Genomic DNA, 24,476 nt, shown 5'->3' on the forward strand with positions numbered 1-24,476 from the left:
ATATTCAGGTTTTCTGAATTTAAACTTTACTCCTTTGAAACTTTGCACTGGCAGCATTCAGGTCTTCTGAATTTGAATTTTACTCCTTTGAAACACTGCATTTGCAGCATTCAGGTCTTCTGAATTTGTATTTTACTCCTTTGAAACATTGCATTTGCAACATTCAGGTCTTCTGAATTTGTATTTTATTCCTTTAAGTAAAAACCTGCAACATTCAGGTTTTCTGAATTTGTATTCTATTCCTTTGAAACACTGCACTTGCAACATTCAGGTCTTCTGAATTTGTATTTTTTTCCTTTAAATAAAAACCTGCAATATTCAGGTCTTCTGAATTTGAATTTTACTCATTTGAAACATTGCACTGGCAGCATTCAGGTTTTCTGAATTTGTATTTTATTCCTTTAAGTAAAAACCTGCAAGATTCAGGTCTTCTGAATTTGTATTTTATTCCTTTCAAACACTGCATTTGCAGCATTCAGCTCTTCTGAATTTGTATTTTATTCCTTTGAATAAATACCTGCAAGATTCAGGTTTTCTGAATTTGTATTTTATTCCTTTCCATCGCTGCATTTGCAGCATTCAGGTTTTCTGAATTTGTATTTTATTCCTTTGAATAAAAACCTGAAATAGCTAAATTTGTATTTTATTCCTTTCAAACACTGTATTTGCAGCATTCAGGTTTTCTGAATTTGTATTTTATTCATTTAAATAAAAACCTGCAATATCCAGGTCTTCTGAATTTGTATTTTATTCCTTTAAGTAAAAACCTGCAATGTCCAGGTCTTCTGAATTTGTATTTTATTCATTTAAATAAAAACCTGCAATATCCAGGTCTTCTGAATTTGTATTTTATTCCTTTGAAACATTGCATTTGCAACATTCAGGTCTTTTGAATTTGTATTTTATTCCTTTCAAACATTGCATTTGCAGCATTCAGGTCTTCTGAATTTGTATTTTATTCCTTTAAATAAAAACCTGCAATATTCAGGTTTTTATTTAAAATATTTAAAAACCTTCAATATTCAGGTCTTCTGAATTTGTATTTTATTCCTTTAAATAAAAACCTGCAAGATTCAGGTGTTCTGAATTTGTATTTTATTCCTTTCAAACACTGCATTGGCTGCATTCAGCTCTTCTGAATTTCTATTTTACTCCTTGGACAGTCCAGTTGTCCAGTAACGTGCAGGAAAAAAACCTTGTTTTACAACACAGAATTTTATTCTGCAAATACACTGTTTGAAAGGAATAAAATACAAATTCAGGTATTTCAGGTTTTTTATTCAAAGGAATAAAATATTTATTACTGAATTTTATCAAGCTGGATTTATGCTGGAGGATTAAGCTGGGAGTTTAGTTGGAGTTTTTGATTTAAAGCACCGTGGTGTTCTCAGAGTTGGTCCCAAAAATCCCTCTCCAGCTGTGACTTGTGCCAGCAGTTGGTGTGGCAGGAGCTGCCTCAGAGGCTGCTGTGTCCATCCTCTGGCAGTTCCTCTCCAGCCAGGATTCCTGACATGCTGGGCAAATCTGGGAATTGCAGGTGCAGGGCAGTGGGATTTGCCTTGTGCCTGTGTGCCTGCCAGGCTGCAGCTCTCAGGGTGAAAAGCTGATTAAAGAGCAGCTGTTAGCTGAAATCCCAGTTTGCTGGAGTTCCTCCTCTGCTTTTTTTGGGGGTTGCAGTGGGTGTTCCCAGCCAGAGAAGGTTTCACTCTCATAAACTCACCGGGTGACCTGGGTGACAAAGGATTTGCAGGAAAATCCTTTACAGGCAAGGCTTTCTCAGGAGGAAAAGAAAAACAATCAGAATCCATCCTGTGCTGGCTGCTCTGCTGGTATTTGTATTTTCTGCTCCCAGGAAAAGTGTCCTGGGTGAAGCTCCATCAGGGCAGTGAGGCCATGCAGAGCTGTTCTTCCTTCACAGGATGAGGTGATTTAATTTCAGCAATTTCAGCTGGTCACTCTTTTATCTCTGCCAGCATTTCCTAGAGGATCCCAGCAGGGCTGGAGTTTGGTCCTGCACCTGTATAATTCCATAATTCTATATACAGTCTTATGTGTGTGTGTGCTAATATGTTCAAAATTAGAAAATTATTTGAATCTGTGTATAATTTTTATTGTATTTGTCACACTGGCCACCTCAGGTTTCAGAAATTATCTCCTTTTTTTTACCCATTTCTCACTAAAGACACAAAATAATAAAAGTGAGTGGAGTGTCAGAGGAGACCGGAGAGCTCCAGCCCTGAGCAGAGCTGGGATCAGAGTTCTCCATGGAGTGTGGAAATCAGAGCATGCTCCTTGACTGATGAGGATCAGAACTTTCCTTTTTTTTTTTTTGGGAGAGAAAAAATGCAGGAGGAAGAGCTGGAGGATCTGGTTTGATAGCAGATGAAAAAGCAGAGGCTGTGTGGGAGGAGGAGAGAGGGGAATGGGGCAGCAGCTGAAGAGCAGAGGTAAGGAGTAAGGCTTGAGCAGGGAGAAAAAAAATAACTTTATTTATTTATTGCTGCATTTTCCAGCATTCCCTGCAGCTGCTGGTGGTTGTGTTCAGATCTCATCATTTTAGCTGTAAAAGTGGTGCTGCTTTGGGCTGATGGTCTCCCTGAAATCTGGGATGAGGTTGGAATTTTGCAGCTTCTTTTGCTTTGTTGGGAATCACTGTCCTGCTCTAGTGGGGGTTGTTTCTCAAGCCTGTACGAAATTGTGCTGCTGGATTTCTCTAAGAAAGGAGTCAAGAACTGCTTCAGAAAACGTTTCAAAATGTTTTTTTTAATTTGTAAAAGAAACCAATAAACGTAGAATTAAAATAACAGTAAAAGCCAGGCAATAGCAGGGTCAGCATTGAGGAGATTGTAACGTGGAAAGGAATATTTTCTTCAGTTTGAGAGTATTAATTGCAATAAATGTGTGATTTTTGCACGTGATGAGAACTTAAAATTTGGAGTTTGGATCATTTAGAAACTGAACTCTATCAAAGTGGGGTCAGAGATTGCTGAGTCTCAAAACATTTGCAGGACAAACAACCCACGTGTAAATTTTTAGTCAGTTTTTTTTTTCCTTTGAATATAGATTTAGTTACAGAATTCCAGGCCTTAACAACTTCAGACAGAGGAACAAAATAAAATTAAATAAAACTAAACCCATTTTTCCATTGCTGAGAGCAAGAAAGAGAGACTGTGGATAAATGTGGACATTAATTTGGATTATTGAACCATTCACTTGGGGCTCCTTTTTTTAGGGGTTGTTTTTTGATGTTACACTTGGAACAAAGGAATTAATCCCAATTTCTTTTGCAATTTAGCCTTCAGCTGATGAACAGGTCCTAACAGAAGTACAAAGAGTTACATTGGTCTCATGATGAAAATAATTTCAAGGAAGAGCAGCATTCAGCTGGAAAAGTGTCTCAGGTTGAGCTGTGCCTGCACCTTCCCTGCTCGAGGAATAAAGTCAAATTTTAGGAATTAAAAAACCATCTTAAGATCCTCAGGAGTTTTAAAAACTTCTTTTGTAGGAGCCAGAATTGGTGCAAATCAGTTCCAGGAGGAATTGCTGAAACTCTGCTGCAGGATAAGGAGCAATAATTTCTGTTTTGATGCACGACTGTCACCATCTAAATAAAAAATTGCATCTGGCATGTTTTGACTTTAGAACTTCTGACGTGGAGGGAGCAATTACCCCTGCATTTTCCTGGTCTGGAAGATATTTCTGCTTTCCAAGCTGGAGTTATTTGGTTTAGGAGTAGTGAGTGTGCCACAGCTCCCTGTCAGGAGCTTTAGTCTGGTTATTTTCCTTTTTCAAGCTGTGTTTTAGGTGTTGGGATCTCAGTACAATTATTTGCTGGTGGAAAAGAAAATACAAGAGCTGAAAACAAATGGTAATTCTTATTTTTTTTTTTTGCTTCCTTGGAGAGAGGGGCACTTTCCCAAAGTTACCATGAGCAGGATGAGCTGCAAATTAAAATCAAGATTTGAATTTCCAAGGTTTTTGTTAGAAACACCAGGAAACATTTTAAACTGTCCTTCTGCCTTTAGAATATTTCTGTCACAATTTGAAATGAATGAACTTGGGAGCTTTTTGCAATTGTGGGAGGTTTTTCCTTCTTTTCCTTTTTTTTCCCTGTTTTATCCATCCTTTTTCTTTTTTTTTTTAGCATATTTTCCTTTTTCATCCATATTGCAATGAATAACACATATTGATATTAACAGATATTGACAATAAATCATTTTGATATTAAAAGACATGTTTGGATTTGGTGTTTCAGTCCAAAAGTTGAGTTTGCTTTTGCTATCTCTGCAGCCCTTCTGGAGGTGGAAGTGATCTTTCCTCCAAATATTTCCAACCTTTTTTCTGATTAATCCCCTCTGTTTAATTAGCAGCCCAGGATAAGATTTAACTTTATTAGAATTATTGCTGCCCTTATTGCTCCAGAGATTAAAAACTCCTCCATCTGTTGAAGGATATTTTTTCCTTTCAGAAGCATTTGATATTTGCTGGTATTTGATCGTTTTGCTGGTAGAATTTCACTTTCTCTCACTGTCCCAATCCTCATTTTTTTCTTTTTTCACTGGTTTGGCAAACTGAAAGCACATATCAGGCTTTAAACTCAGAATTCAATAATCATTGTTTTGCTCACAGTCGCCTCTTTCCCCAGCAATTCTGCTCAAAAACCAAAAAACTCTTCTTATTTAACCAAGGATAAATTAATTAATCACTAAATATCTGTATTGATGTAGATTTTGTCTGCTTTGAGTGCAATAGTTTGTGTGCAGCTATGCTGGCATTTTAAACTCCTTTTTTTTTTTGCATTTTAGTGCTGATTAAAGTTATCCCTCAAACTTTCTCCTTGAGGACAATTCATTTTTAGAAGTTGCCCCTTCAGTTTGGGACTGTTGATTATAATTTAATGATTTCCTACAAAGTTGTATTTAATCAGTTCAAAGTTTATTTTTGGAGTGGATTTGTGGTAGAATTAAAAATTTTCGATCCTTTTTGTGACACTAAAAAGAGAAACAGCCACTGGAACAAAAACCCTTCTGGAGTGGGGAGCCTGGGCAGAATGAAGTGAAGCAAATCCTTGCCTGGATTAATACAAAATTTTAGGGTGAAAAATCACCTTTTTCAGGTGTGCAAGTCAGATGAGCCCTAAAAAAACAGAAGTGAGAGATGTTTGGAGGCTCTGTGGTTTGGTTTTGGTCAGTTTGGAGTTTTTTGGGTGCACTTTGGATGAATTCCTGGGTGCAGAGTGGAGCACAGATACCTGCAGGGGTGGGGACGGGTGATTTCTGCTCAGGAAACAACCCAGGAAAACCCCAAATCCTGCAGAACAGACAATGTGCCATGCTGAAAATGCTCCTCCCTGCCTCTCTCTGGCTCTGCAGGACAATTCTCAGCCCTGCCTGTGTCTGATTCCTGGAGTGGATTTCCCCAAAATCCTGAATTTGGGCGCTGAGCTCTCCCGTGGGACCTGGAGCTCCGAACGTGACCTTGTGCAGGAGGAGCTCCTGGTGTCTTGGACTTGGGGCAAACCTTGGTTTGTTCCATGAAACTGGACCTTAATTTGTAAGATTTAAATGAGTTTTATGTCCAGCTTTAAAGGAGAAATTAAATTTGAGGTGTTTCTTTCCCTGTTTCTCCCTGAAATGCTTTCAGCTCCCCGTGGAGGTTCTGGAGCTCCTTCTTGGATCCTTAAATCCAAGGTGCAGCCCTGGATTGGATCTCCTCTTCCTGAGTTTCCTCTGGGGGAAGAATTTGATTCCTTTTGCTCTGAACAAGGTTCAGTCCCAGCAGGAGAAAGTGTTACGCCTGAAAAAGGGGAAAATAATGAAAAACCACGTGGCTGGGAGGGCTGTAAATGGAATTTGTGTCATCCTTTCTCACCACTGAGCATTGTGTGAACACTGTGTTTAAATATTGCCTTTTCAACCATGTTTTGTAAGAAAAAAATATTAATTTCTGATAAACTGGGCATTGGTGAGGCTTCTTTCAAGGTTCAGTATTTGCTGTGTATGTATACAGTGTATTTTTGGGGCATGAAGCTTCAGTGATACTTTGCTAAATGAAAAGCAGATTTACTTTCTAAATTTTTTGTTATTTTCATTTTTCTTTACTTTAAAAAAATAATCCCATGCTGTCATGGTAATTGTTTAAAAATATCTTTGATTAGCAAAGAGATCTTAAATGAAAATTAATTAGTGGTGGCTCAATACTGCAGGAAAACAGACCAAGCATATTCCTGTCATTTTAGTGTAAAATTCCCAAGAAATTCTTCCTTTCCAAGAAGTTCCTTTTGGAACTTGGAGACCACTCTGGGAACCTGAGTGTGTTTTAGAAAGGAATATAAATTCCACAGTCCATGCTGAACATCAGCCCTGCAGTTCTGGGGCTGTGCTGGAATCCCTGAGCCGTGGTATTTTATTAATGTATTTTTATTTTCTTTATTTTCTACTTCAAAAAAACAATCCCATGCTGCAATGTTAATTTTTTAAAATAACTTTGATTAGCAAAGAGATTTTAAATGAAAATTCAGGATAGCTTAATTCTGGGTTTTGTCTTTGGAGCAGGACGACAGACCAGGTGTATTCTTGCTGTTGTAGTATAAAATTCCCAAGAAATTCTTCCTTTCCAAGAAGTTCCTTTTGGAATTTGGAGCCACTTTGGGAACCTGACTGTGTTTTAGGAGGGAATATAAAATCCACGGTTCCTGCTGACATCAGCCCTGCAGTTTTGGGGCTGTGCTGGAATCCCCATGCCGTGGTATTTTTATTAATTATTTCTTTTACTTCCTTTTTTTTCTACTTTAAAAAAATAACCCTATGCTGTCATGTTTATTTTTAAAAAGTATCTTTGATTAGCAAAGAGATCTTAAATGAAAATTAATTAGTGGTAGCTCAATTCTGGGTTTTGTCTTCAGAGCAGGTGAACAGACCAAGTGTATTTTTGCCATTAAAGTGAAATTCCCAATAAATTCCTCCTTTCCAAGAAGTTCCTTTTGGAATTTGGAGCCACTGTGGGAACCTGGCTGTGTTTTAGGAAGGAATATAAAATCCATGGTCCATTTTTGCTCGTGGTGAGAAGTTAAATTTGGAGTTTAGCTCATTTAGAAGCTGAACTCTTTTGAAGTGGGGTCGTGGATTGCTGGGTCTGAAAACATTTCCCCTGCAGTTTTGGGGCTCTGCTGGAATCCCTGAGCTGTGGTGCTTTTTAAAAATTATTCTTTACTTTCTTCTACTTTAAAAAAATAATCCCATCCTGTCATGTTGATTTTTGTAAAATATCTTTGATTAGCAAAGAGATCTTAAATGAAAATTCGTGGTGGCTTAATAGTGGGTTTTGGAGCAGGACGACAGACCAGGTGTATTCTTGCTGTTGTAGCTTAAAATTCCCAAGAAATTCTTCCTTTCCAAGATGTTTTTGGGAAACCACTCTGCCAACCTGACTGTTTTAGGAGGGAATATAAATTCCACAGTCCCTGCTGACATCAGCCCTGCAGTTTTGGGGCCGTGCTGCAATCCCTGAGCCGTGGTCCATGTGAAAATCCCTCGTGGTTTCACCTTGACATTTCCCAGCCATTTCTGCAGCTCCCAAACCCTCCCGTGTGGCTCAGTGGGGAGGTTTTTTTTTCCCCTGAAAAAAGGCAAAAATGAGGTCCAGCTGAAAGCTTGTGGGAGTTTCAAGCGTGTTTACAGTGCTAAGAGGAGAATCTCTGGCTGCTGTGCTGCTGTTTCATATTCATGAACAGTAAATTCATTCACATTTGATGTGTGTAACCCTGCTGAAAGGCAAAATAAACCCTCAGCTAAGAATTGGGTATTATCAGGGAGAAGGAAAAATATTTGCTTAGGTTTTATTGACTTTAATCATTCTACTGCTAATTCCAAGATTTTCAACAAACAATTTTGTTGTTAGTTTTTAAAAAAAAAAAAAAAAAAAAAAAAAGGGTTTGGTACCAAATAAAAATAGTATTATGGGATAGCTGTTGAAGAGAGCCAGTTTTAGCTGCTGAATATATTGCATCTAATTTATTGCCCTATTAGCTGAGAACAAAATTCTCCTGTATTTTTTTTTCCCCTTAGTCCATACAGAATACTTTTGAGGGTAATTTAATATATATGTGTACAGCATTTGGGGTTAGATTTATATCTTAATTTATGCTTCCAAACATGACTTGGATTAAAGTCATTTAAAAAAGAAAAATCAACCCACTTTAATATGCATCATGCTCAGAATTTTGTGCAAAATTGGAATGTCTTTCCCTTTCTGCCTAGGCTTATTTTTAGCCCAGTTGCACATAGGTTTAATTTACTGTAGACTTTTTCCTCAGCAAAATAACAATTTTATTCCAAAGTAGGTGTCATGAGGAATTAAATGCTCGAGCCGTAACTTCTCACACCTTTTTTCTGGTAGGATAAATCATCAGCTGGCAGAAGTGTGATGGATCAGGCTGCTGGTGAAGGGTTGGGTGGTGCTGTTGTGTCAAAGGTGGACCTTGTTCCTCTGGGTCCTTTCCCCTGCAGCGCAGATTTATGGGCTGGGGCAGCAGCGTGTCCCAGTGGGAGCAGTTCCCTCTCGGAGCTGCTGTGCACTCTGCAAGCTCTGAGACACAAAAATGAGGTTTTGCCCTGTGATTTTTTAGTGTTCTGTGCTTTAAAATAAAAATTGATCATTTACTGAACTTGGATTTTGGGGTAACGCATCAATGGTGCATTTGTGATAGGTTAGAGAAATTCTTCTTTTATTGTATGGGCATGTGGGGCTGACTTAGCACTAATAAAACATTTTGGAATATTTTAGCACAACTCCCTTTTGCTCTTTTTTCACCATGAGGAGACACAGCCTGAGCTGTAAATTCTGCTTTTAGCAGAAACCTGGAGCAGGCTTCAAAATCAGCCACGAGAAACGAGCTCAGTGTCCTGAACCCAGCTCCACCAAATGGAGGAATTTTTGTTTCAGTGGACTCTTGGCCTTTCAGATGCAGTGTGGTTCATTCCCAATGTCATGGGCTTTTTTTTCCACATGCATGAGCAGCCCCAGGATTTTTGTTTTAGTTTTTTTTTTTGGTTTTTTTTACAGCTACTCTTTCAGTTCTGGATGAGGTTTAGCCTTTGACCCAGGCACTTTCTCACAATAAACAGTTTGTTGATGAGAGCAGCTGCTGGGAAGATTGTTTCCAGATTGTTCTGCTGCAGCTGAGGAAGGAGAGGAAGCAAAATCTGGGATGCACCTTACAGCCTCCTCCTCCTCCTTCCTCCCCTCAGAGCTGCTTTGGGCTGAGCCATCCTCCAGCACCTCCTCCCATCCTTCTCCTGGCACCCCAATTCCCAGCTGGAGCTCTCTCCTAAAGCCAGGGGAGATCCAGATAAAACAAACTTGCTGTGAGGACCATAATTTATTTATTTATGTATTATTTTAAACCTCTTTACCTATTCCCATCCTTCTGGCATCTCAGTTCCCAAATGGAGCACTCTCCTAAAGCCAGGAGAGGTGCAGACAAAACAAACTTGCTGTGAGGACCATAATTAATTTATTTATGTATTATTTTTAACCCATTTACCTATCTCCATCCTTCTGGCATCCCAGTTCCCAAGTGGAACTCTCTCCTAAAGCCAGGGCAGATGCAGACAAATCAAACTTGCTGTAAAGACCATAATTAATTTATTTATGTATTATTTTTAACCCATTTACCTATTTCCATCCTTCTGGCATCCTAGTTCCCAAGTGAGATTCTCTGCTAGAGTCAGAGGAGATGCAGACAAAACAAACTCAGTGTGAACACCTAAATAATTTCCTTCTGTATTATTTTTAACCTATTGACCTATTCCCGTCCTTCTGGCACCCCAATTCCCAGCTGGAGCACTCTGCTAAAGCCAGGAGAGGTGCAGACAAAACAAGCTTGCTGTGAGGACCATAATTTATTTATTTATGTATTATTTTTAACCTCTTTACCTATTTTCATCCTTCTCCTGGCATCCCAGTTCCCAACTGGAACTTTGCTGAAGCCAGGGGAGATGCAGATAAACCAAACTTGCTGTGAAGACCATTATTTATTTATTTATGTAATATTTTTAACCCATTTACCTATTCCCGTCCTTCCTTATGGATTATTTTTAACCTATTGTATGGATTATTTTTAACCTTATGTAATATTTCCTTATGCATTGTTTTTAATGTATTATTTTTATGTATTTTTTATGTGTTATTTTTAACCTATTTACCTCTTCCCATCCTTCTCCTGGCACCTCAGTTCCCAACTGGAGCCCTCTGCTAAAGCCAGGGCAGATGCAGAGAAAACAAACTTGCTGTGAAGACCATAATTAATTTATTTATGTATTATTTTTAATCCATTTACCTATTCCCATCCTTCTGACATCCCAGTTCCCAACTGGAGCACTCTCCTGAAGCCAGAGGAGATGTAGATAAAACAAAGTTGCTGTGAAAACCATAATTAATTTATTTATGTATTATTTTTAATCCATTTACATATTTCCATCCTTCTCCTAGCATCCCAATTCCCAAGTGAGGTTCTCTGCTAGAGCCAGAGGAGATGCAGACAAACTTGGTGTGAAAACCATAATTTATTTATTTATGTATTATTTTTAACCTCTACCCCTTCCCATCCTTCTGACATCCCAATTCCCAACTGGAGCACTCTGCTGAAGCCAGAGGAGATGCAGATAAATCAACCTTGCTGTGGAAACCATAATTAATTTCCTTATGACTTGTAACCCATTTACTCTCATTTTTCCCTATTTTTCCCTTCCCAAAGTACCATCCTGACCTGTTTTTCACCAGCCAGTGAATCCTGCCCTGGGCCCTGCCTGTTTCCCAGGATGGGCTGCTGGATCAATGGATGTTCTGCCTCCACACAGTGCTTTTTAAAGCTCAGTTTAATTTTGGATTGAGGTTTAGGCAGGGCTTTATGAGCAGTTGCTGGATGTGTAGTCCAGGAATGGAACCTGAGCTGTTTGGTGTTCAGAGAGATGGGGCTGCAGTGAGCAGGACAAGGAGACCTTGCAGCACTTTGTTCAAAACCTTCCCCTTTTTTGGGTGAAGCATTCCACACATCACTTGGGAAAATGGATCCACTGTGTTTATGTAATGCAATCCTTGTTTTTAAAAACGCTCTGAAGAGTGGGGACAAAAATAAGGCACTGGAGGGAGTGTCTGGGGGGATCTTCCAGAAATGATGATGAGAAGAGAGGCTCATTTTCTGCCTCTCTTCAGCTCAATATCCCCCCAACCCCAAAATAACCACGGGAGACTCCTAAAATTCAGCTTGGCTGGGAATTCCACACGTGCCCAGGGCTGCCATCTCCCAGAGTCTTGCTCTGTGCTTTGTGCAGTCCACATCTCCTGCTCCAGGAAATAGAAAATATTGGGAAGAGGCAGGAAGGGATGTGCAGGACAATGGGAATACACAGAGAGTGCAGGACAGGGAGCTGCATCCAGGAGGAGATGGAATGGAAATGGGGCTCACCTGGAGGAGATGGAATGGAAATGGGGCTCACCTGGAGGAGATGGAATGGAAATGGGGCTCACCTGGAGGACTGAATGGAATGGGCTCACCTGGAGGTCATGGAATGGAAATGGGGCTCACCTGGAGGAGATGGAATGGAAATGGGGCTCACCTGGAGACATGGAATGGAAATGGGGCTCACCTGGAGGACATGGAATGGAAATGGGGCTCACCTGGAGGACATGGAATGGAAATGGGGCTCACCTGGAGGAGATGGAATGGAAATGGGGCTCACCTGGAGGAGATGGAATGGAAATGGGGCTCACCTGGAGGAGATGGAATGGAAATGGGGCTCACCTGGAGGAGATGGAATGGAAATGGGGCTCACCTGGAGGACTGGAATGGAAATGGGGCTCACCTGGAGGAGTGGAATGGAAATGGGGCTCACCTGGAGGAGATGGAATGGAAATGGGGCTCACCTGGAGGTCATGGAATGGAAATGGGGCTCACCTGGAGGAGATGGAATGGAAATGGGGCTCACCTGGAGGAGATGGAATGGAAATGGGGCTCACCTGGAGGTCATGGAATGGAAATGGGGCTCACCTGGAGGATGGATGGAATGGGCTCACCTGGAGGATGGAATGGAAATGGGGCTCACCTGGAGGAGATGGAATGGAAATGGGGCTCACCTGGAGGAGATGGAATGGAAATGGGGCTCACCTGGAGGAGATGGAATGGAAATGGGGCTCACCTGGAGGAGATGGAATGGAAATGGGGCTCACCTGGAGGAGATGGAATGGAAATGGGGCTCACCTGGAGGACTGGAATGGAAATGGGGCTCACCTGGAGGACTGGAATGGAAATGGGCTCACCTGGAGGAGATGGAATGGAAATGGGGCTCACCTGGACGTCATGGAATGGAAATGGGGCTCACCTGGAGGAGATGGAATGGAAATGGGGCTCACCTGGACGTCATGGAATGGAAATGGGGCTCACCTGGAGGAGATGGAATGGAAATGGGGCTCACCTGGAGGAAATGGAATGGAAATGGGGCTCACCGGGAGGACTGGAATGGAAATGGGGCTCACCTGGAGGAGATGGAATGGAAATGGGGCTCACCTGGAGGACAGGAAAATCCTCATCAAGTTCTTCATGGAAAGGAGGGAGTGGAGAAAAGGGCATTTGGAAGGTTTGGACCCCCTGAACTAAAGCACCACTGGTGACAATAATGGCCTGGATATATATTAAATATTAAAGGAGTTCTCCAAAACCTCCTAAAAACTGGATTGATTGGAGTGCTGTGTGTATTTCCAGGTTCTGAATGTGGTGGAAAAGAGGTTTTTGTGTTTAAAGTTCTGTTTGTTCCCTTTGTTAGAAAATCCATCTCCAGGCTGGCACTTCCTTAAGTCTGGCTGTGAATGTGCAATTTGGGAATGGTATTCATGGTAATGACATCAGCATTGGTAACGTTTTAATTTTTATTTAATTTCTAGTTTTATTCTTATTTTTATTCTCATTCTTATTTATTTTTATTTTCATTTTTATTTTTATTTTCATTTTAATTTGTATTTTTAATTTTTATTTTCATTTTAATTTCTATTTTTATTTTCATTTTTATTTTCATTTTCATTTTTATTTTTATTTTCATTTTCATTTTCATTTTCATTGTCATTATTTTCATTATTATTACCTAATGATACCTAATCCCCATTCTTCATCCTCTCCACTTTCTCTGTGACCCCCCAGAGATTATTTTCCTCATTCCTTATATCAAATTTTTTGCATCTGGCTTTATTTTTTCCCTCTCATTCCTTCAAACTTTTCCAACAGGAAATGTCGTTGTACTTTGCTTTTAAGAGAAAACAAAGCATTTTAATGAAAGGCTGAGGTAGTAAACTTAATAGATGGCATTTTACAGAACCTCGTCAAAAGGTGGGGTTTGAAGTGAATAAGGACAATAAATGATGTAGATAACATCATTTTTCCTGCTTATTATGTGTGTTTACAGTAAGTAAATATATTTATAGATTGAGATATATTATATATCAATATATAAAATATATAAAAAATTATAGATAAATATAAATATAAATTTTTATATAAATATGTTATATATATATATATATATATATATATATACACACACACACACACGCATATATAGATAGATACTGATATATTGATATATTGATAGATATATATATATATATAGGTATATTTTTGGTCATGTTAAATGCAGTTTTTGTTGTACCCCGGAGATGCTGTGGGAGCTCTCCAGGGATTAATTTCAATTTAACCCCTTCTGGGCTGTTGAGCAGAGTTGTGTAAGACAAGCAGCACCAGGAGATATTTTTAATTTCCAGATATTTTTAATTTCAACTGGGATATTTCCAGTTGAACTCAAAGGACAACCCTCCAATAAAATATTTCCTTTCCTATCAGTGCTAACAGAGGATCCATAGGGATGAAATTTATACATTTGAGATCTGTGTAAATTGTGTAATGCTCCTGTGGGAGCAGGCAGTTCTGGGGGAAAAAAAGCAGATTTTAGTCCTGTTGGAGGTGTGATGTCTGGTTTTGCTTCTGACAGGCTCCTCTAAAAACTGGGTGCTTTGTGCCTCTCTAATCCTCACTTGCTTGCAATTAAAAAATCCCCATAAATATAAATATAATAAATATATAAATACATAATCATAAAACCATAGATAAATATAAATATAAATAAATATAATATAAATATAAATATAAATATAAATATAAATATAAATATAAATTATAAATATAGTTTTGTGTTTGTGTGTGTATATATATATACATATATATAAATATAAATATACACATACATCCATATATATATATATATATATATATATATATATATATATATATTTTTTTTTTTTTTTAAAAAGAGATTTAATCCTCCATCAGCTGACAAAACATGAATCAGTGCATCAACTGGAAACTTCTCAAAACTAAAAGTTGTTAATTGGAAATCATAAGAATTTTGACAAAGGAAGGCAAAAATAAAAAAGGTTTTAAATCACGTTCTGTGTCTCCAGAAGGTGAATATTTGGCCTTGCTTCAGAAGCACAGCTAAAGTACAATGTTTTAATCCCAATATTGAGTGTACAGGTGTAATATTTTAATCCCAATATTGAGTGTACAGGTACAATATTTTAATCTCAGTATTGAGTATATAATATTTTAATCCCAATGTTGATTGTTCAAGTACAATATTTCAATCCCAATATTGAGTATGCAATATTTTAACCCAGCATTGAGTGTACAGGTGCAATATTTTAACCCCAATATTGAGTGTACAATACAGTATTTTAACCCCAATATGAGTGTTCAGGTACAATATTTTAACCCCAATATTGAGTGTTCAGTTGCAGTATTTTAACCCCAATTTTGAGTGTTCAGTTGCAGTATTTTAACCCCAATATTGAGTGTTCAGGTACAATGTTTTAATCCCATATTGAGTGTACAGTGCAATATTTTAACCCCAATATTGAGTGTCATACAATATTTAACCCCAATATATGAGATTCATTTACAACATTTTAACCCCAATATTGAGGTCATTTACAATTTTAATCCCAACATTGAGTGTTAAGTTCAATGTTTTAACTCCCAGATTGAGTGTACAATACATATTTTAACCCCAATATTGAGTGTACAGGTACAATATTTAACCCAATATTGAGTGTTCAGTTACAATATTTTAACCCAATTGAGTGTTCAGTTGCAGTATTTTAACCCAATATTGAGTGTTCATCTTTAATCCCATATTGAGTGTACATGCAATTTTTAACCCCTATTGAGTGGTCATTTAATTTTAACCCAATTGAGTGTTATCAATTTTAACCCCATTGAGTGTCATTACATATTTTAACCCCATGATTATTATGACCCAGTTGAGTGTACAATACAGTATTTTAACCCCAATATTGAGTGACATGTAACCCCATGAGTGACAGGTATATTTTATTCCCAATATTGAGTGTTCATTTACAATATTTTAACCCCAGCATTGAGTGTTCATTTACAATATTTTATTCCCAATATTGAGTGTTCAGTTGCAATATTTTAACCCCAGCATTGAGTGTACAGTACAATATTTTAACCCCAATATTGAGTGTTCAGTTGCAATATTTTAACCCCAATTTTGAGTGTTCAGGTGGAGCATCATGGTTCAGATCCTCTCCTTTTCCCTCACAGGCCAGGAGGGAGCTGATGGAAAATGGTTTTATTTATGGCATTGTGTTTTCAGCTTTCATTTGGTTTCACCTCCATGCTTTTAACAGGAACCAAACTGAAATGGAATTGAACAGGAACCAAATGAATTGAGGCTGTGAGGGAATTTTGCCTTAACAAAGAATTCCATTGATGGGAGTTTCAGCCCCATGGCAGGAGAGAGCAGCTCCCAAATCTGCCCACTTAAATTGCATTTATCTGTGTACACCAGCGTGCAGATAAAAAACAAAAAAACCACATCCAAATCCTATTTACATAAACAGACTGTAAGAATAAAATCCTGGGTTTGGGTTGGTTTTTAACCATTATAGCTGGGTGTGCTCAGGGCAGAACTCTCAGTGTTTGACAGAGCCCAGGTGCAAATAAAATCTCCACCAGGAGCTGTAATTTTGTGTTATTTCACACTGCAGCAGAGGAGGCTCCAGGGGCAGCTGGGTTTTGTCTCCCTCTTCCCTCCTTGCTCAGTCTCAGCCTCTAAGTGAGCACTGGGGAAAAGGGAAACTTCGTGATTCTGAAATCAAAAAGGATTTCAAACAGCAGCAGGAGCATTTCTGCACACACCTGAGCAAACTCTCAAAATTACAGAAAGCAGAAATGGGAATAAAAAAAAAAACCTCAGCTTTTGTTCTTCCTTTTTTGTGTTACAATGAGCAGAGTTTGTGCTGATGAGGGAGAATTTTGGGAATCTCTGTCCTCTGCATCTCCCTGGGAAATTCCCAATCTCTCCTTGGTTCTCCTGAAAAGATTTCAGTTGAGCTTTGGAGTTTGGGGAATTTATCAGTGAGAGGTGTTGGATGGTTTCTGTTGGTGCAGTGCTTCTCTGCTTTTGGGGACTTTTAGAATGCATTAAAAATACATTTTTTGCCATGTGAAATACAAGTAGAAACATTTTCTTCCTCTATTAAACTTGTAGATAAACTTTTGGGGACTTTCAGAATGCATTAAAAATACATTTTTTGCCATGTGAAATACAAGTAGAAACATTTTCTTCCTCTATTAAACTTGTAGATGAGTTTAATATTTATGTTAATAATTATTAACATAATAATACAATGAGCAGAGTTTGTGCTGATGAGTGAGGGGCTGAGGGTCTGGAGTGTGCCGTGGCTGAACTTGGCATTCCTGGGAATTTGGGGAATCTCTGTCCTCTGCATCTCCCTGGGAAATTCCCAATCTCTCCTTGGTTCTCCTGAAAAGATTTCAGTTGAGCTTTGGAGTTTGGGGAATTTATCAGTGAGAGGTGTTGGGTGGTTTCTGTTGGTGCAGTGCTTCTCTGCTTTTGGGGACTTTTAGAATGCATTAAAAATACATTTTTTGCCATGTGAAATACAAGTAGAAACATTTTCTTCCTCTATTAAACTTGTAGATAAACTTTTGGGGACTTTCAGAATGCATTAAAAATACATTTTTTGCCATGTGAAATACAAGTAGAAACATTTTCTTCCTCTATTAAACTTGTAGATAAACTTTTGGGGACTTTCAGAATGCATTAAAAATACATTTTTTGCCATGTGAAATACAAGTAGAAACATTTTCTTCCTCTATTAAACTTGTAGATGAGTTTAATATTTATGTTAATAATTATTAACATAATAATACAATGAGCAGAGTTTGTGCTGATGAGTGAGGGGCTGAGGGTCTGGAGTGTGGCGTGGCTGAACTTGGCATTCCTGGGAATTTTGGGAATCTCTGTCCTCTGCATCTCCCTGGGAAATTCCCAATCTCTCCTTGGTTCTCTTGAAAAGATTTCAGTTGAGCTTTGGAGTTTGGGGAATTTATCAGTGAGAGGTGTTGGATGGTTTTTGTTGGTGCAGTGCTTCTCTGCTTTTGGGGACTTTTAGAATGCATTGAAATTCCATTTTTTTGCCAGCCCCTCTCTGGCAGTGGCCACCAGAGGCTGCTGCAGAACGGCAGATGCTGCTGGAGCAGGAGAGGCTGGGAATTCCAGCTGGATCCTGGGCTGAAACCCCACAGCTCTGACAGGGCTGGCTTCCTGCTCGGTGCACTTGGAGCAGAAATGAACCCTGCCTTTGCACACAAGTTCGTTTCATGATGCAATAATGTCATTTTTTCTCTGTGGGATGTTCAGCATCCCCGTTCCTGGAACGTTGTGGGAAGGAATTCTTACAGCAAAAATCAATTTTTCTACTGTGGCCAGGACTTGAAACTTTGTTAAACACCTAAACCCATCTCTTCTTGGGAATTTGTTTGGAATTTTATTGGGAATTTGTTCCCATATTTTCTTAGGAATTTGTTTCCATATTTTATTGGGAATTTGTTAGGAATTTCTTAGGAATTTGTTCCCATATTTTCTTAGGAATTAGTTAGAAATTTTCTTAGGAATTTGTTCCCATATTTTTTTAGGAATTTGTTTTCATATTTTATTGGGAATTTGTTAGGAATTTTCTTAGGAATTTGTTTCCATATTTTCTTAGGAATTTTCTTAGGAATTTGTTCCCATATTTTCTTAGGAATTTGGTTGGAATTTTCTTAGGAATTTGTTATGAATTTTCTTAGGAATTTGTTTCCATATTTTCTTAGGAATTTGTTCCCATATTTTCTTAGGAATTTGTTCCCATATTTTCTTAGGAATTTGTTTCCATATTTTCTTGGGAATTTGTTAGGAATTTTCTTAGGAATTTGTTCCCATATTTTCTTAGGAATTAGTTAGAAATTTTCTTAGGAATTTGTTCCCATATTTTTTTAGGAATTTGTTTCATATTTTATTGGGAATTTGTTAGGAATTTTCTTAGGAATTTGTTTCCATATTTTCTTAGGAATTTTCTTAGGAATTTGTTCCATATTTTCTTGAGAATTGTTAGGAATTTTCTTAGGAATTTTTTTTCCATATTTTCTTAAGAATTTTCTTAGGAATTTGTTCCCATATTTTCTTAGGAATTTGTTCCCATATTTTCTTAGGAATTTGGTTGGAATTTTCTTAGGAATTTGTTAGGAATTTTCTTAGGAATTTGTTTCCATATTTTCTTAGGAATTTTCTTAGGAATTTGTTTCCATATTTTCTTAGGAATTGGTTTCCATATTTTCTTGGGAATTTGTTTCCGTATTTTCTTAGGAATTTGTTATGAATTTTCTTAGGAATTTGTTTCCATATTTTCTTAGGAATTTGTTTCCATATTTTATTGGGAATTTGTTTCCATATTTTCTTAGGAATTTGTTATGAATTTTCTTAGGAATTTGTTCCCATATTTTCTTGGGAATTTGTTAGGAATTTTCTTAGGATTTTTTTTTCCCATATTTTCTTAGGAATTCTCTTAGGAATTTGTTCCCATATTTTCTTAGGAATTTGTTTCCATATTTTCTTGGGAATTTGGTTGGAATTTTCTTTGGAATTGGTTCCCATATTTTCTTAGGAATTTGTTTCCATATTTTCTTGGGAATTTGGTTGGAATTTTCTTTGGAATTGCTTCCCATATTTTCTTGGGAATTTGTTAGGAATTTTCTTAGGAATTTGTTTCCATATTTTCTTAGGAATTTGTTCCCATATTTTCTTGGGAATTTGTAAAAATCCCCCGTCCTTGATTTTGTGTTTACATTTGTGATCAGCTCAGGCAGCACATGGACATTCTGGGGGAAATGAGTTTGGGAATTCTGCACATTTAACAATCCCTAAATGCTTCAGGCTGTGGGAGAAGCAGTGAAAACAAGAAGTTTGCCTAAAACCTGTGGGGAAAAATCACTTGCAATAACACACTCAGGAGAGTAAATGGTTGGAATTGTCTGACATACTTGCAGTAATGGAGCAGCAGACAGAATTAGGTGCTGTTTTGTTCTTTCCAAAAAATATTCTGGGGCAAAACCACATCATAATTTCTGACACAGCCTCGAGCACTTTCGTTATTTATTTACAGTGTCATCAGGCTTTAATCAGCTTTGGTTTGTAATTTAATTTCTGTCAGACTGCAAACCCAGCCTTAGCTGAGTGAATTCTTGGGGAGTTAAACCCAGTTTTAACTTTGGGTGAGTTAAATTTCTGTTTCAGTCAAATTCTGTCATTTTTAGAGAGATTAAATTAATTTTTAGGAGAATAAATGACTTAATTTCTGTCAGACTGCAAACCCAGCCTTAGCTGAGTGAATTCTTGGGGAGTTAAGCCCAGTTTTAACTTTGGGGGAGTTAAATTCTGTTTCAGTCAAATTCTGTCATTTTTGAGAGATTAAATTAATTTTTAGGAGAGTAAATGACTTAATTTCTGTCAGACTGCACACCCAGCCTTAGCTGAGTGAATTCTTGGGGAGTAAAACCCAGTTTTTACATTGGGGGTATTAAAATTCTGTTTCAGTAAAATTCTGTCATTTTTAGATAGATTAAATTAATTTTTAGGAGAATAAATGACTTAATTTCTGTCAGACTGCAAACCCAGCCTTAGCTGAGTGAATTCTTGGGGAGTTAAGCCCAGTTTTAACTTTGAAATTCTGTTTCTGTGTGTGGGACCTGCACATCCAGTGCTGCTGAGTGAATTTCTGTGTTTGGGAGGCAATAGGAAAACACTCTCAGATGGAGCAGAGTTTTTCCATGTTCTCCCTGACAGAAATGAAAGCTGTAATTTTTCTAAATATCAGTTACAGCCAATCAGTTACTGTGGCTATGTAAAACAAGGAGGATAATGTGTAAGGAATTTATTTATTCTGTCAAAGCTCTTGAGTGAAGGTGCAAGTCAAAGAAATGCTCACAAAACCTTTAATCATCAGCACATCATCATTTATGATACAGAGCAAAAAAAACAACAGGGTGGGGGGAAGGGAAGGAAATACTTAAAGATATTTTATCCAAGAGTTTAGACAGAAAATATTCAGAGGGAGCTTTAGGAAAGCAAGAGATGAGGAGTAATTTCTGTGTAACTAAAATTTAGCTGCTGAGTCTCTCAGTCTTGGGGCTTGGGACCAAGTGCTTGACAGAATTTGGGGAAAATTGTTGTTTTTCTTTGTGTCCTGCTGTGCCACTGGAGCTGCAGCACAGGCTGTGAAATTTGAGGGCAGGTTGGTTTTGGGGGTGGAAATCCAGGGGAAGGTGTTGGGAACAGGAGCTCTGCTCTCATTCCTCCTGCAGGCAGAATGGGGATGTGGGAAGGAGGAGTAATTCCTGCACAGATATCTGCTTCTGGGCAGTTTGCTCTCAGTTTGTGGTTTGGGTTTTGAGGAGCTGGGCTGGAGCTCAGACACTTCTTGTTCACTGAGGAGAGCTCAGTCCTGCTTCAGCACCCACACAGGAAATGTATTCCAGTTCTCAGATGCAGCAGTGCTGGGAATCAGGGTGTGGGCTTGGTTTGGACCTTCTTGTTTAAAAATCAGATCTCTTCTTCTTGGAAAATTGAGGGCAGGTATCACTAGTGCCTAATTTCCAGTCAAATTGAAGCCACAATTTTTTGTGGTTTCGTTTATCACATAAAAGACAACTTCAGCTGTCTGAAATTTCAGCTGCACACCGAGCAGAAAGTCCCAGAATGTGTGTTTGTGGCTGGTCCTAAAGTTGTGGCAAACATGTCCTACCAAAGCTCTCAAAGCAGAGTTTGTTACCTCCAGAGGGAGGGAATGTGGAGCAGTTGGGGCAGGGAGTCACCCCAGGGCTCCTGACAGGAGGGGTGCCCTGCTTTAGCAGATACTCCTCTGAGAAATCAGCACATGGTTTTTGTACCTGCTGGTTTGGCCTTCAAACTGAGTCTCAGCTGTGGGAAATGGATTTGTAGGGAATTCTGAGAGCCTGACAGCAGGCTCAGCCAGTGTGCCCCTGTGTGCAAACCTTGGGACAAGAAATGCTGCCTTAGAAATGCCCTGGAACAGGACAGACATTGCTGGGAGAGAAATGGAGCTGGAAACAAGTTCCAAAGGATGGCCCTGCAAACCAGACTGGATGGTTTGGAGAGACAGAGCTGGGAAAGATGCATTGCAGTGGGACCCACCAGGGGTGATTTTGGATGATTGGCTTTGAGGCATTCACAGCACGGTGTGGCTAAAGCTGACAGGCCAAGAAACACTCACAGTGCATTGTAATTAGGGAATAATTGGCTTCTAATTGTGAATTATAACATCTGTATTGTCTCACCCTTCTCATGAGACTGAAAATGGAACAAAAGTTTTTAAAACACCTCTCAGTTGCCCATCTCTGGGTGAGAAAAAGGCTCAATCCAACACTTAGTTGTCACTGACTTGCTTTATGAAAAAACCTTTCTTTAGGATTTTTCCCTCCTGAGTTGCTGAGAGGCCTCAAGAACAAACTGTGACCAAGGATTCTCTGCTGCTGTGGGATGCAGCAGGTGGATCTGGGATTGGTCTCTGTGGTTGTTTCTAATCAATGGCCAATCCCAGCCCAGCTGTCCAGACTGTCTCAGTCACAGACAAACCTTTGTTATTGATTCCTTTTTCTTCTTAGCTTCCTTCTGCTGAAATCCTTTCTTCTATTCTTTTAGTATAGTTTTAATATAATGAATATCATAAAATAATAAATCAGCCTTCAGAACATGGAGTCAGGATTCTCATCTCTTCCCTCATCCTGGGACCCCTGAGAGCCCCACACTTGGTGCTGGACTAAAGGGTTTCCTCCAGCAGAGGATCTCAGCAGGCTGAGAACCCTCCAGATGCAGGTGAATGTGTGCACTCCGTGCTCCAGGGTGTAGGAAGGGTGTACAAACCCTCTGCAGAGAGAAATTAACTTAATTAACCTTCAAAGGAGCACGGGCTCAACTCTAGGACAGTGTCACTCTAGGGCAGTGTCAGGCACGAGCAACAGAACTTTGTGTTTGAAAGGAATAATTTCCCTGTTTTGAAGTAGAAGAATAAAACATTTTTATTTGCTTGAATAAAACATTTTTATTTGCTTGAATAAAAGTGTTCTGGGGAGAATGTTGGTGTGTCCTCACGTGGGGCAATCTGCCTTTCTCTTCTTGTTGCCATTGCCCACAGGAAATCCACCTGGCTTTCCTGAAGTGGCTGGAGGGGAACGTGGATGCTGAGGGACTGAGGGCATCCAGCAAGGTGTCCCTGAAGTTTGTTTCATCCTGGGAGTCCAAGGTGGAGGTGACTCCATCCCTGGTGCCCGTGATCACGGAGACTGGGAGCTTCTCCTCAGAACATTTCAGCCTCCAGACCTACCAGCAGCACCTCCAGACCAAGAAGCTGGGAAAGATCCTGCTCTTCACTGAGGTGACCACCACAACCATGAATCTTCTGGATGGGTAAGATGGGGATCCAGGGCATGCTGAGTTCACTTTCTCTATGGGAATTCTTAACTGGGGTAACACACAATGCTAGGGAGAAACTGGGCATGAAGTAAAGAATTTTGGAATTCAGGATTGGGGTAGCACACAGTGCTCAAAGAGAAATTGGACATGAAGTAAAGAACTTTGGAATTCAGGATTGGGGTAGCACACAACACTCAGAGGGAAACTGGACACAAAGTAAAGAACTTTGGAATTCTAAATTGTGGTAACACACAATGCTCAGGGAGAAACTGGACACAAAGTAAAGAACTTCGGAATTCAGGATTGGGGTAGCACACAATGCTCAGGGAGAAACTGGACATGAAGTAAAGAACTTTGGAATTCTAAATTGTGGTAGCACACAATGCTAGGGAGAAACTGGACATGAAGTAAAGAACTTTGGAGTTCATGATTGGGGTAACACACAACACTAGAGGGAAACTGGACACAAAGTAAAGAACTTTGGAATTCTAAATTGTGGTAACACACAATGCTCAGGGAGAAACTGGACACAAAGTAAAGAACTTTGGACTTCATGATTGGGGTAAAACATAGTACTCAGGGAGAAACTGGACATGAAGTAAAGAACTTTGGAATTCAGGATTGGGGTAGCACACAATGCTAGGGGAAACTGGACATGAAGTAAAGAACTTTGGAATTCTAAATTGGGGTAGCACACAATGCTAGGGAGAAACTGGACATGAAGTAAAGAACTTTGGAATTCTAAATTGGGGTAACACACAATGCTAGGGAGAAACTGGACACAAAGTAAGGAACTTTGGAATTCTAAATTGGGGTAGCACACAATGCTAGGGAGAAACTGGACACAAAGTAAGGAACTTTGGAATTCTAAATTGGGGTAGCACACACAGTGCTCAGAGGGAAACTGGACATGAAGTAAAGAACTTTGGAATTCTTAAATGTGGTAAGCACACAATGCTCAGGGAGAAAACTGGACATGAAGTAAAGAACTTTATGTTCACAGGATATTAATTGATAATATATAAAATACTGAGCTACAAAAGGTGGGGAAAGCTGGAAACTGGACCTGAAGTAAAGAACTTTATGTTCACAGGATATTAATTGATAATATATAAAAATACTGAGCTATAAAGAGTGGGGGAAAGCTGGAAACTGGTCCTGAATTAAAGAACTTTATGTTCACAGGATATTAATTGATAATATATAAAATACTGAGCTATTAAAGGTGGGGAAAGCTGGAAACTGGACCTGAATTAAAGAACTTTATGTTCACAGGATATGAATTGATAATATATGAAATACTGAGCCACAAAGGGTGGGGAAAGCTGAGTGGGACAACTTTTTGCTTGGTAGTGGAGTTTAATCTTTATCCCTCTGAACATCACCGTAAGAAAATTTGATTTAATAAATATTGATGTTTAGGAGATTAAATACATTCTGTAGTGCAAATTATCATCCCAGCCTTTTACTTGAGAGTGATACCAAGCAGGTTGTGCCCCTAATTTTAACCTTCCTGTTTTCCCTCATTCCTTTTGCTGAACATTTCCCTAAAATGCTCTTTAGTGCTTGGTTTGGGTT

General features: G+C 38.9%; 1 protein-coding gene and 1 long non-coding RNA gene across 38 annotated transcripts in view; one reads left to right on the forward strand and one right to left on the reverse strand.

The window, feature by feature from the left end:
* The window catches only part of HLCS (holocarboxylase synthetase), a 156,337-nt gene that overhangs the window by 27,113 nt on the left and 104,748 nt on the right, over positions 1-24,476 (forward strand). The window contains exon 6 of the mRNA XM_050976789.1: positions 22,621-22,892. Coding sequence (XP_050832746.1) covers positions 22,621-22,892 — 272 coding nt within the window. The remainder of the gene's footprint in view (positions 1-22,620; positions 22,893-24,476) is intronic.
* On the reverse strand, positions 7,912-12,904 carry LOC127060059 (uncharacterized). 37 transcript variants are annotated; one of them, XR_007778748.1, is made up of 6 exons: positions 12,535-12,904; positions 12,319-12,349; positions 12,105-12,259; positions 11,957-12,049; positions 11,711-11,925; positions 7,912-11,529 (listed from the first exon to the last, which is right to left on the reverse strand). It is a non-coding gene; the product is annotated as an uncharacterized LOC127060059 (long non-coding RNA). The 37 variants fall into 37 exon arrangements; XR_007778731.1 differs by lacking the exon at positions 12,319-12,349 and adding an exon at positions 12,381-12,411; XR_007778605.1 differs by lacking the exon at positions 12,319-12,349 and adding an exon at positions 12,381-12,411 and having other exon boundaries at positions 12,105-12,289.

The sequence above is a fragment of the Serinus canaria genome, chromosome 1 (assembly GCF_022539315.1).
Source record: "Serinus canaria isolate serCan28SL12 chromosome 1, serCan2020, whole genome shotgun sequence".
Lineage (NCBI taxonomy): Eukaryota > Metazoa > Chordata > Aves > Passeriformes > Fringillidae > Serinus > Serinus canaria.